Raw genomic sequence first — 13082 nt, 5'->3', positions numbered from 1 at the left:
AGTCACTATGTGTTATGGCATGTGTTATGGCTTGAAGCATAATTGATAACCCTGACTGCTGCCTAATCTTAAAGGTGATTTCAGACTTTTTACCTTATTTTACTCCCCCTTCTTGTCATTTGGTTAGGTTTCTTGACTCTATATTCCTTTAGATTCTTCCTTTCATTTCCATAGTGGATTCTTCTGTTTTCCAACAATTTTTTTTCTTTTTTTTTTAAATTTATGAGGCCCTATTGATTCAGCTAGGTCCCTTGACTGTGTTTGCTCAGATCTGGCAATGGAGTCCTTCAGTCTCCATGTCTGCAATGGAGCTTTTTCTTAAGGTGATCTTTAACTGTGTTTTCAACTCATTTTTTTAGATAATCTCTAACAGTGTATTTAATTTTGGTGTGCTCTGTGGGGCTGAGGCTTCAGTTTCTTTATTTCTTACTCTATTCTCTGTCAATAGGTCTGATGAAGGGTCATCTAGACTCAAAATGTTGGTGCTATTCTCTCCCCACAGATGCTGTCAGACCTCATAGGATAGAATCATAGAATCCCTATAGCGCAGAAGGTGGCCATTCGGCTGTTGGGTCTGCACTGACCACAATCCCACCCAGGTCCTATTCCCATAACCCCACATATTTACCCTACTAGTCCCCCTGATACCAAGTGGCAATTTAGCACGGCTGATCAACCTAATCCGCACATCTTTGGACTGCGGGAGGAAACCGGAGCACCCAGAGGAAACCCACGCAGACACGGAGAGGATGTGCAAACTTCACACAGACAGTGACCCAAGCTGGGAATCGAACCTCGGTCCCTGGCGCTGTGAGGCAGCAATGCTTACCACTCTGTCACTGTGCCACCCCACTAGATAAAACCTGCTGAGATCTTCCAGCAGTATTTTGTTTTTCTATTTATTTCTTCATGCTTTGAAATTCCAGGTTACTTCTCCAGCCTCTGTCGGATTTTAGGCTACATCCTTCACTGTCACCGTGTTGTAAGATTATTTGATTTCTCACCAAGAGGTCTGGAGGTTTGTATGGTTAAACATAAACTGTGTATTGGTAACCCATAACCAAATACATATTTAAGGTACTGCCATGCATGGGTGCTGTCTCCATCCATGCTGGCTCCTTTCTACCATCATGTGACTCATTACACCATACAATGGGCAGATACAGTTCTCCAGTCCCACATTAATTCTTGCTCTGCCTGAATACTCTTAAACTACATTACCCTGTAATGAGTCACCCCACTTTAGCAGTTAAACACTTTGGCTGGAACTTTACTGACCCGATTTCGGGGGCAAGTGAGGCTCGGAGAGTGGCATTCTCTGTTGGCCTCCAGTGGGACCATATGAACCTCGGGCAGACGTGTTGGTAAAGTTCCTCTCTTTGTGTGTTACAGGGTCAATTGTTCTTGACCATATTAACGGCAGATGCCGCGACTTATCACAAGCAATATCACAGGAGATCTGATTTTATATACACATTTAGAAATAGTGAGAGTACAGACAACAGTCCAGTATTAAGAGTGAAAGAAATCATACCTGTGATCCAAAGTGAGAAGAGTTCAATTAGCTCACTCTTAAATTCATCCCCAAACTGGTAATGAGATTCTGGATAAGACTTGTAGAAAATCGCAAAGACAGCCTGAGCTAAGCAATTCGGGAATACCTAATAATAAAACAAAAATCAGATCTGTTGATAGGATAAGGTAAGGTTGCCTTGGTCACACATGTGCTGAATGGAGACCTGAAAATTGGGAGAGTTTGTAGACATGATTTTTGCCTGACACCTACTTACAATTCGTTGTTCAGTGCATTTCATGTTTTACAGTTTTGCATGCATTGCATTTTAAGGCTCCAAAAGCATACAAAATATTAATATTAATGTATATTCCACACCCCCTTCTCCCCACCCCCATAGTATAAATTTCTGCTGATTCTGTTTGCTTTGACAAAGGGTCATTTAGACTCAAAACATTGGCTCTATTCTCTCCCCACAGATACTGTCAGACCTGCTGAAATTTTCCAGCATTTTCTGTTTTGTTTCAGATTCCAGCACCCACAGTATTTTGCTTTTATGATACTAAAGTATTTTCTCCTTCGAGTTCATTTTGAATAGACGCTCTGTCTGCAAAGCAGCTCTTAAACTTTGGCTTCAGCCATAAAATTTTGGTTCTGTTTGTTGTTGAAATGCTCACAGTATCTTTTTAGTTTGGGATATGCATTATGAAATGTTTTAAGCGTCCCCCAAAGTGTTGATTCTTGCCCCCCAAGTCATGAGAATGTGAATTATAAAGGAATCATTTGTAGGGCATCAAATGAACAAGAACAAGTGAAAAAGAGGCCAGAAAAAAGTTCTACCACTATCAACTTTTTCGCAGGAGTTCAAGGAGCCAGAAAGTAACTGGGTGCAATCTACATAATCCCATGGTTGACAGCAAGTTAACAGAAAATCAATGTTAAGGTATTTAATGGTGGAAGTGGTATATGGTGATAGGATATATCACAGGGCATTCTGAAGATATTAAAGTCACACTAGTCTTACTTATCGTTAAACCATTCTGTCAATAACCCAAGACAATGTTATCCACAGGCTCCAGGTTAACAGGGAACCTTCAGCAGCTATCTTTGTTTGTCTTAATGGGAATTGCTATCAACTTGTAACATAAGCATGATATTGCTATGAACTATGAAGATTAACTCAGTCCTTAACATTTGCATCATAATACAGGTATTCTGTATTGTTAACCTAAGCATCCTAAAGTTTCAGAAGTGCAACCTCTTCAGGTGAAATAAGGGCTCGAGCTTGGTGGTTCTTTCTGCCATTCCCCCTACTCCCCCACATGACCCATGCCATACCTAGCTCCACATTTTAGTCTCATTAAAAGTGACTTAGAATTTTAAATGCTTTCTCATCCTTCGTAAAGAATTTTTGCCAGAGTATGTGTCCACTTATTCCACTTATAGCATGATTTTCTAGCTCCCCATCCCGTATGTTCAATCCCTGCATAAGACATTCCCTGCACAGAGAACTCTGAAAAACTACACAAATTGCCGAACTAGAAACCTGTGCACAGTCAGCCAACTACACTTCTAGCAGGCTCTGCATTAAAACCTCACCATTCCTGGACACTCCTCAGTTGTTGCGTTTCCTCAGATGTGACGGTCATTGGCAGAGGGATAGCCATCATCAAGAGTGCCCTGAGAAGAGGCCCTAGGTGCGAGTTGCAGGTTTTCTGCCAAAATGGGGTTGATTTGAACCTCCTTAAACATCATAACAGATGGGCAGAGTTACCAGGTGCTTCAACCATCTCTCATGTTGGTCCTGCTGAGGTCATTGTCAGTGTATGGACTTGCAGGTCTGAGCACAACTCCAGAAAGTCCTGTTTGACTTCTTGGAGCTACATCTCCATAAGGGTTGCCAATGTCAATGGAAGAAGCTATGCATTCACAGCCTTGGGCCAATGCAGGATTATGTGTCACCCTGTATTTCGCACCAATGGATGTAAGCTGCTGCCCACAAAGACACCTATCCAAGGCTCCAACTAGATTCAGTACTGATGCTGACAGAACGCAGAACATCAGTGAAGCTTCTCCTGCAATGGATCCAGGTTCTACAGGCAACATCAGTGCCCACTGATTAGGCACTGACTCCTCCAGCAAAACCTGCACACAGATCGTGCTGGCTCGACAAGCTCAAAATTCAGGCCATAAATCTGAGTAGCATCCACAATTCTCTGTGATAAAGTTTAACGGTTTATCCCAGATCACATGGGTTCTACCCCCATGAGTCCACAAAACAGTGAGTTCCATATCTTATCTCAGCTACAGAAATACCAAAAGGGAATCAGCACACTTTCTACAAGGGCAGTTAATACAACACAAAATGCATTTTCAATAATTATGTTGTCGTGGAAACAGAGACGAGGATTCCAAAGAGACAAAGTTTGTGGTATAAGTAGTTCTAAAAATTATTATTCTATGGAAGCTCCAGATAGATTTTGATTTGAATCAGTCATATGGAAATGTAGAAATGGATAACAAGCAATCCCTTTGCAACCTCCATGCAGCATGAGATCAGATGATATTCAATAGAATGCATTGAGGATCATTCACCAGGTTTTAATCAGAACAGATCCTCAATGCACTTTCTGCTTGGCTACAGATGTAGGGCCTGATTTTACCATTTTGATTTGAAGTGCCGAATCTGGGCATAACGCAGATCCAACTTAGAAATCTGCTTTCAGGCACCCCCATACACTCTCAGCCATCTCCAATCCCATTCGCTTTGTGGGTGGGGCGTAGCGCAGCCAAAACAATCGGAGCTCTGAACTGCACATGCGCAGTTGGAAAAGAAGTTGAAAAAGCACACCTGTCGCATCACTTCCAGGCCGGATAATGCTTCTCCCAGCCCCCTCAGATATTGCCCCACCCCCATAGCATTACAGACTCACCTATCCCCCCACCCTCCACCACCCAGAACAATTGCAAATCCCTCCCCCTCCCCCCCAACGATCAGGCAGAGTGGCAGCGGATCCTCCCCCTTCCCTCACTGATCTCAGGCAGACATATCACCCCTTCACCCTACAGATATCAGACAGAGAGATCCCCCTCACTCCCAATCCAGACCCTCCCACACAAGGCCCCATCCCATCTACACTCCGATGGCTGTGTCCCCTGTCACTAATCATTGAGGCACTCATCCTCCACCACCGCCCCTGCACCCCTCTCTCCCGCCCAATCCCCGCAGTACACCTGCAAATGCTCACTTGCTTTCCGCCAATGCTAACAAGCAAACTGCATGGAACTTGCTGGAATGCTCTATCAAACTGCCTGCAGCTCGTCTGCCCTAACGAACGGCAGCTCCATAAAAATCTCCAGAATGGACAGGCAGACAGTGCAGGACAATGTGCACACGACCAGCTCCCCTATTTTCTGAGGACAACTTGGAGAGGCTGTTGGATGCAGCTGAGGTGAGGCAGGCCACTCTCTTCCTCCCAGGAGGACACTGACCCGGGGGGCTGATGGCCAGACGGCCTGGGAGGCAGTCACTGCCTCAGTTAGTACCAGGGCACTGGCCCCCCGAACCGCGAGGCAGTGCTGGAAAAAAAAAATCAGTAACCTTATCCGTGCAGCAAGGGTGAGTGCTGAATTCCATTCAGCATGTTCCCCCAGATCCTTCTATTCGCAGCACCTTGCAAGCTTCCAGCTCCTGACCCCCAAGCACCTCCTTCCTTTCCCCCCAATGAGCCCCATCGGGTTTGCCCTCTAAGGGTCACTGCCTGATTCTCTGCAAGTGTCACTCCACTATTTATTTCATGGTTCCTTCTGTCTCCACAGAAGACCACCAAGCACAACACTCGTAAGGGGGTGAAGACAGGGGGTGGTGAGCCAGACCTCCAGGTCCTCACCCCATCTGAGGAGCGGGCACTGGAGCTCATCAGAGAAGGGGAGACGCAGGCTGTCAGTGACAGCATGGTCGGTCTGCTGTCCATACGTGAGCACCCGTCATTCCTACACTCACTTTGAGGCAACTTCTTGGGGGCACAAGTTTTGGGTGCGAGGGGCAAGGTGTAAAGGAGATGAAGAGGCATTTTATTTGCATGGGGGGGGGGGGGGGGCGCGGTGTTGGTGGATGACTGCGTCAATGATTAGCGACAGGGGAGAGAGAGGAAGGTGTCACACAGCCATCGGAGTGTAGGTGGGATGGGTCTTGTGCGGGAGGGTCTGGGCTGGGAGTGAGGGGGACCACTCTGACTGATATCTGTGGGGTGGAGGAGTGATCTCTTTGCCTGAGATCAGTGAGGGAAGGGGGAGGGTCCGCTGCCACTCTGCCTGAGATTGGTGGAGAAGGGAGGTGGGATTCGCAATTGTTCTGGGTGGTGGAGGGTGGGGGGATAGGTGGGTCTGTAATGCTGTGGAGGTGAGGCAATGTCTGTGGGGGCTAGGGGGAGGCATTATCCAGCCAGGGAGTAATGTGACAGGCGTGCTTTTTCAACTTTTTTCCAACTGCGCACGTGCAGTTCAGAGCTCTGATTGTTTCGGCCGCGCTAAGCCCTGCCCACAGTGCGAATGGGACTGGAGATGACCGAGAGCATATGAGGACGCCTGAAAGCAGGTTTCTAAGTCAGATCTGCATTACGCCCAGATTTGGCGCTTAGAATGAAAATGGTAAAATCAGCTCCAGAACATTTTTCACTCATCGCTTTCTTTGCTGTGCTAACATCCACTCTGACTCACAGTCTATTTCCTTTCCTTGATCCGTCCAACTTATGATTAAATGTCACAAATGTGAACTGGAAAAGTTGCAAGTTCAATTATTTTTTATTCCACTCTGCTAAGTACATTTCATGGATAATCACGACAGTCACTAAATCTTACTGAGATTAAAATAACAGATTGATTCAGTATGTTGAACTTATACATAGCTAAGCTGTATTTTTTGCACTGAAACTCAAGAGACCAAGCAATCGGCCACATAGCCAGTTCAACAAAATCCAGAAGTTACAGCCAGCAAAATATTTGGAAGCTGTTGAATGGATATAACCTGAAAAGAAATGTCTTTGGTGCTAAGCAGTGATACATATCTGTTACTTGTAGTTAGGACTGGAGTGGTGATGTGAGGTCTGCTGTGAAGTTTAAGTCTGATCCTGTGCCAAACATTTTAACCAACAGCGTCTGTTTACAGTCCTGCAGAAACCTGCACTATTTACATCTTTATCCTTCCACCATTTAGTTAGTCCTAAAGTTTTGGGCTAATTAAAGAAGATTGTGCATTAGCAGAAATTAAATGACACAGAATTGCGCAGCATCAATATATAACATTGTAGATTGGTACAACATGAAGTCACGAACTTCTTAATGGTTAAATCAAAAACAGCACTGGCACAGGCCTGTGAACAGAACATTCATAGCCATGAAGAGGTTATAGAATTACACAAAATTTACAGCACAGAACTAGCTCTTTCTGGCCTATCCCAGTGTTTATGCTGCACATTGAGTTTCTTCCCACTTTAACCCCATCAGCGGACTCTTTTATTTCCCTCACAGGCTTACCCAGCTTCCCCTTAAATGCATTAATGCTACTTTCTCTCAACTACACAATGTGGTAGCAAGCTCCCATTCTAACCACTCACTGGATAAAGAGGTTACTCCTGAATTCCTCTTGACCATCCTAGCAAACATCCTAAATTTATGACCCCTAGCTTTTGACAAGCGAAAACATCTTTTCCACATTTAACTTGTCTAGATTGTAAAAACCAGCAAAAGCACATCACAAATGCAAGAACCATAACAATCAGAAACCAAGTGTGGCATTTTACACGAACACCCAGAAGCAGGTTGACAGATGGGGAGGCGGACATAAAATTGGGTCAGATGGCAGTGGCAACATGCCTGTTGCCTACTATCACCACTGGTATCATATTGGCAGCAGGAGAGGCGTCAGGTCACCTGCCTGTCCTAGGGCCAATTGTGGCCTTCAAGTGCCCAATTAATGGTTGTTTAAGGGTCTCGTCTCACTGCCACTGATATTTTGCCAGTGATGGAATGTGGGAAAGCTGGTTGGTGAATCCTGACGGCTGGATCCTTTCTGTTTGAGCATTCTGCACCCAACAGTCTTCTCCAAAAGGGTTCCACTCCACCCTTGCCTGTCACCCCCATTCTCGCAAACCCATTTCCTCCCCCGTCAACGTCATGGCCTGCCAACTTGGCCTCAGCTAAACCTCCAACTTACCTGGTGTCCGACTCCACGGCTGTTTGGTGTTGGGACTGCCTACAACCAAGCAGTGGCTACTAAACCCAGAGACACTGCTGGGATTAGAGGGCTGCTGGCCATTTGACTAATCGGCAACTCTCAGAGCAGGACCTTCCTCTCAGATGGGCGGGAAGCCAGCACCGTAGGCACCACCTCCACGTAAAATCTAATCCCATAAAATTTGAATGCCTTGAATTTGTTAGCATCTGAATGGTGCACTCTGAGTGGAAAACATATGAGAGGCTTGTAAATTAGACAGAGGTTCAGTGGGCACATCCTAGCACTTAGTCCAGGATGTCAGACCTGCAGAGTTTTGGACCCAAGCTGACCTCAAGAAAAAAAAGATGCTGCATAGGGTTTAAATTATTCACTCATTTACTTCGAGTGCAGGAAATACTTACAGTTTGGTTGAATTTCATGTGTATGAAATACATACATCATATGAGTACGATTATTTCAATATGCACACTGTTATGGGCAGGGTGAGAGAAAACTGCAATCTCTGTTCCCTTCCCTACTATCTGTAATCAGTAAGTTTTTGAGAGGAAGATATGTATGTCTTTCTAGTCCCTGAGTGTGCAGGCAATTTTGAACAATAAGCAGCAAGTTTTTTATGCGCGTAATTAAAACAGATTGCTTATTCATGCGCTCAACCAGAAATTTAATGATCGGGCGCTCACTCATACAGTTACACGCACAACACATTCAAGCAAAGTGCAATTGAAAAAAGAATAGTGCACTTTCATTTGATCTGATTTATTATTGTCACATGTATTAGTATACAGTGATAAGTACTGTTTCTTGCACGCTATACAGATAAGGCATACTGTTCATAGAGGAGGAGACAGTGCAGAACGTAGTGCTGTCAACAACAGCAATATATCTTAGTGGTTTATAGGAATGCCAAAGAAGGGCAATTTTTTTTAAAGTGTCAGCATAAGTGCCAAAACCTCAGTTGTGGGTAAAAATACAATACACCGCTGTACAAATATTTAACCTTGTGACATTACCTCCAAGAATGTATCGAGCACCTGAGGAGGGGAAATCATGAAAAGTGTGACAAAGCTATCAGCAATTCTGCTAAACAGGTAATCTTGATCCTCTTGGGAAGGCTGGTAATGATCAAGGATAAAATAAATTAGTTAAAAAATACAATTTTATTTGTGACTTCAATCATATATACCAAATATAATGAAAAATAGATTAAAAGATAACAGAGATAATGACTAAATGATACCGTAATGAAAAATAGCAAATGTATAATAAGACATAAAAGATGGAGAACAAGACTTTCAAAACTTACAATAAATTGAATAAGCCATAAACTATAAAGGCAGTTTTAAAAATATAAACTAGCCAGGAGAAACATGTGAGAAGCAGCTCACTTCCCAGTTTCTGCTAACCTATGTTTGTTCCAGGTGCCCTGATACGTCACATTTAAAATCCTTACCTTCAGGTTTAAATCACTATGACTCCCCAGAACTGGGACCATGCCCTCTTTTGCATTCCACATGTCCTCCCTTTGCCTCATCATTGGAATTTGGAATTCAAAGATAGTCTCAGTGATGGTGACTATTAAATGTGGCGGCACAGTGGTTTGCGATACTGCCTCGCAGCGCCAGGAACCCAGGCTTGATTTCCAACTTGGGCGGCTGTCTGGGTGGAGTTTGCAAATTCTTCCCATGTCGGCGTGGGTTTCCTCTGGGTGCTCCAATTTCCTCCCACAGTCCAAAATTGTGTGGGTTAGGTGCATTGGCCATGCTAAATTTCCCCATAGTATCCCAGGATGCGTAGGTTAGAGGGATTAGCAGGGTAAATATGTGGGGTTGCGGGGTTAGGGCCTGGGTGGGATTGTTGTTGGTGTAGATTCAATGGGCCGAATTGGCCTCTTTCTGTGATGTAGGGAATTCTATGATCAAATGTTGTTAAAACTCACCTGGTTCACTAATGTCCTTTAGGGAAGGAGGTCTGCCATCCTTATTGGGTCTGGCCTACATGTGACCCCAGGGCCACAGCAATGTAGTTGACTTTTAAACGCCCTCGGAGATGGCCGAGCAAGTCACTCAGTTCAAGGGAAGTTAGGGACGGGCCACAAATGCTAGCCTTGCCAGCCATGCTAATGTCCCATCAAAGAATTTAAAAAATCTGTTACTTCTAGATCCTATGCTCTTAATTCTCTCCCTCAACTATTCCTGGGGCTAAATTCAATGGTCGCAGTAGCGGCCCAGGCCTTCAACCAGAAAGCCAGTGGCTACTAGCGGCATGGTAGCACAGTGGTTAACACTGCTGCTTCACAGCTCCAGGGACCTGGGTTCGATTCCCGACTTGGGTCACTGTCTGTGTGGAGTTTGCACATTCTTCTTGTGTCTGTGTGGGTTTCGTCCGGGTGCTCCGGTTTCCTCTCTCAGTCCAAAGATGTGCAGGTTAGGTTGATTGACCATGCTAAAATTGCCCCTTAGTGTCCTGAGATATGTACGTTAGAGGGATTAGTGGGTAAATACGTAGGGACATGAGGGTAGCGCCTGCGTGGGATTGTGGTCGGTGCAGACTTGATGGGCTAAGTGGCCTTTTTCTGCACTGTAGTGGTTCTATGGTTCTAACTCAGAGACACAGCCACATCTCAGGGCCCAGGCAGGATTGCATCCTAATCAGGTACTTATCTGGCTGCCTTTTGGGTTCCAGGGCCTTTGAAGGCAAAGATCCCACCCTCAAAAGGTGTTGGCCAATCTGACAGCCAACAACTCAAGTCCCAGCAGCATCACTGGGAGCTGTGGCCATTATTGGGATAGCAAGAGGCCCAGGATCAGGAACAGTAGTGGAGGCTTGGGAGAGAGGGGGTTGGTCAGTCGTTACAGAGACAGGGCAGGAGTCATTTCACGGTACCCAATCAAGAGTACCATCATGGAGCCCACGTGGTGTGGAGCTTCTCGCCCTCACTGCCACATGAGGCACTTAAGAGGCCCTTATTTGGCTAGGGATGGGAAAGATGACTTTGACTTTCCCAACCATTAATTTAATTTGAAATGGAGGCACGTAGGTGAAGTCAGGAAAGCAACGGATCCTTACTGCCTCACTGTCCACCGCTTGGCATTAAATTCCACCTCTCCTTTCTATCGTCCTTTAAGATCCTCCTTAAAACCTAATTCTAAAAAATTCGGTCAGTCCTTCTAATATTTCTTTCTTAGGTGTGGAAGAATTATACTTTTGGATGAGCATTTGGCATGCCATAACATTCAATGCTATGGGCTAATGCTGGCAAGTGAGATTAGGTGGGCAGGTCAAGTTCATGCATCGGTGCAGACTCGATGAGCCAAAGGGCCTCTTCTGCACTGTAGTACTCTGTGGAATACCTTTTTGTTGTTAAATGTAATAAATAAATACACACTGTTGTTGATAATGATGGCATAACGAGTTTATCTAGTAAATAGCTGAGAACCATAGATTAGGAGATTTTACATTTGATCTCTAATCTATATCAGCGTGAATGAAGGTATAGGGAAACATTTTCAACCTCAACACTTTCAGGTCTGCACATCAGTAGCAACTATTAAGAATTTGAGGAAGATAACACACAATGTTCCATCTATTGTGGATGCATTCACTACCATTCCACTGGCAGAAGTACTAAATATCTAAATTTACCTGAATCTTACAGAACAATGCAAATAGAACTCAAGACAATTTTTGAAAAAAAAAATCAATGACATAACTGTACCTTAAACTTGGAAAGGAAGAACCACCAAAATGCATCTTGAAGAATGGCAGCAGATGGGACTGAGAGAATCAGCTTCTTCAAGGTACTTTGATATCCAAGCTGTTAAGAAGATTAAGTTGATTTATACTTTATTATCAGCTCATTACTATATAGAATTGTAAGTGGATAGGAGGACACATTGTTGTACCAACTACGACCATACATGGCAAGTTTCATAAAATGCAAAATATTACTTTCGGCTGCGGTAAATTTGAAATAAAAAAACTGCTGGGATACTCAGCAGGCCTGGCAGCACCTGTGGAAAGAAAAAAAGAGTTAATATTTAGAGTGGAATATTTATGCCAAGGGTAATCTTGGTGGCACAGTGGTTAGCACTGCAGCCTCACAGTACCAGGGACCCCGGGTTTAATTCTGACCTTGGGTCACAGCCTGTGTGGAGTTTGCACGTTCTCACAGTGTCTGCGTGAGTTTCCTCTAGGTCCTTCAGTTTCCTCCCACAGTCCAAAAATGTACAGGTTAGTTAGTCTATTCCCAACTCCACCGGTATACTAGTTCAATTTTATCTACCCCAAAATAAGTGTTGCTACTGTTTTAATGAAAATTAATTAAAACTAAAGGGGCTGATTCTCCCATCCCACTTTGCTGTTGGGAGTCATTAGTGAAAGTTGTTTCGTAGGCTGCCTGCTGGGCACCACGGCTTCCACGCGTTTCCGGCTGCCGGACTCCCTGTGTCTTCAACTCCATGCTGGAAATCAACGCAGAGCTGATTAAAATATTTAAATCACAATTTTAATATCACAAGCAGGCCCAGGGCTGAAGTCTCCTGGCCCGCAAGCATCTCCCCCCCACTGCCAGGAGTGTTTCGCTTCAGCAGGGTTTACAACAGCTCCATGCTGGAGTGAGGGGAGGCCATTGAGGCTCCCAAGAGGTCAGGAGTAAGAGGGGGATGGACCTTGGGTACTGCTCCCTGGCACTGCCCAAAAGGCAAAGTGGTAATGCCCAGGGGGCATCTTGGCACTGCCCACCGAGCATTGGGCAGTGTCAAGGGGGTGCATAATGGGGGACGGGCCCTCTAGGGGCAATTGGTAGAGGTGGGGGGTGGGGGGGGGTCCTGCTGCCACTCTGCAGTTGGGATCAGTGGGAGAGGGAAGGGCGGGCTTATCGGGAGATTGGCCTGCTGGTAGCGGGGTCGCTGGACTATGAGGGAGAAGGGGGAGATTGAGGCAGGGTCGGGGCTGGGCTGAAGGCATTCAGAAAAGCAGCAATTGGGTTATGGAGGGATCGGAGGGACGGCGTTGCGTGTTTGGCCAGCCATCAAGCTGTCCGGCGATCAGGAGGCCAGCAGTGTGGGGCTACTGCTCATGCACTGATCTTCACTCTGACAGATCGGCACATGTGCAGTGGCCCACTCAGTGCTATGGTGTCAGCCTCTTCAGCGGGAATAGGCCCTGCCCACTGATTTTTAGAGCAAATCACTTAGAATTTTTTTGGGAGAATCCTGGCCAAAATTTGAGGTCATGTTTTGTAATACATTTGGTGAACAAGATGGAAAGAACAGAATGAAATATGACAACCATATGCATGTTGTAGTTGAGCTAGTACATAAGAACTAGGAGTGG

At 45.1% G+C, this 13082-nt stretch overlaps 1 protein-coding gene across 5 annotated transcripts in view; it reads right to left on the bottom strand.

Moving 5' to 3' along the window:
- The window catches only part of LOC145359568 (protein FAM227B-like), a 210687-nt gene that overhangs the window by 174119 nt on the left and 23486 nt on the right, over positions 1-13082 (bottom strand). For all 5 annotated transcript variants that reach the window (XM_080214236.1, XM_080214237.1, XM_080214235.1 and 2 more), the window contains exons 7-9: positions 11464-11562; positions 8759-8860; positions 1535-1661 (exon numbers count right to left, since the gene is read on the bottom strand). In XM_080214236.1, coding sequence (XP_080070362.1) covers positions 1535-1661; positions 8759-8860; positions 11464-11562 — 328 coding nt within the window. The remainder of the gene's footprint in view (positions 1-1534; positions 1662-8758; positions 8861-11463; positions 11563-13082) is intronic.

The sequence above is a fragment of the Carcharhinus amblyrhynchos genome, chromosome 28 (assembly GCF_965287045.1).
Source record: "Carcharhinus amblyrhynchos chromosome 28, sCarAmb.v2.hapA, whole genome shotgun sequence".
In the NCBI taxonomy this organism is placed as follows: domain Eukaryota; kingdom Metazoa; phylum Chordata; class Chondrichthyes; order Carcharhiniformes; family Carcharhinidae; genus Carcharhinus; species Carcharhinus amblyrhynchos.
Note: the sequence above shows the minus strand (reverse complement) of the source record. Positions and strands in the feature narration are given on the sequence as shown.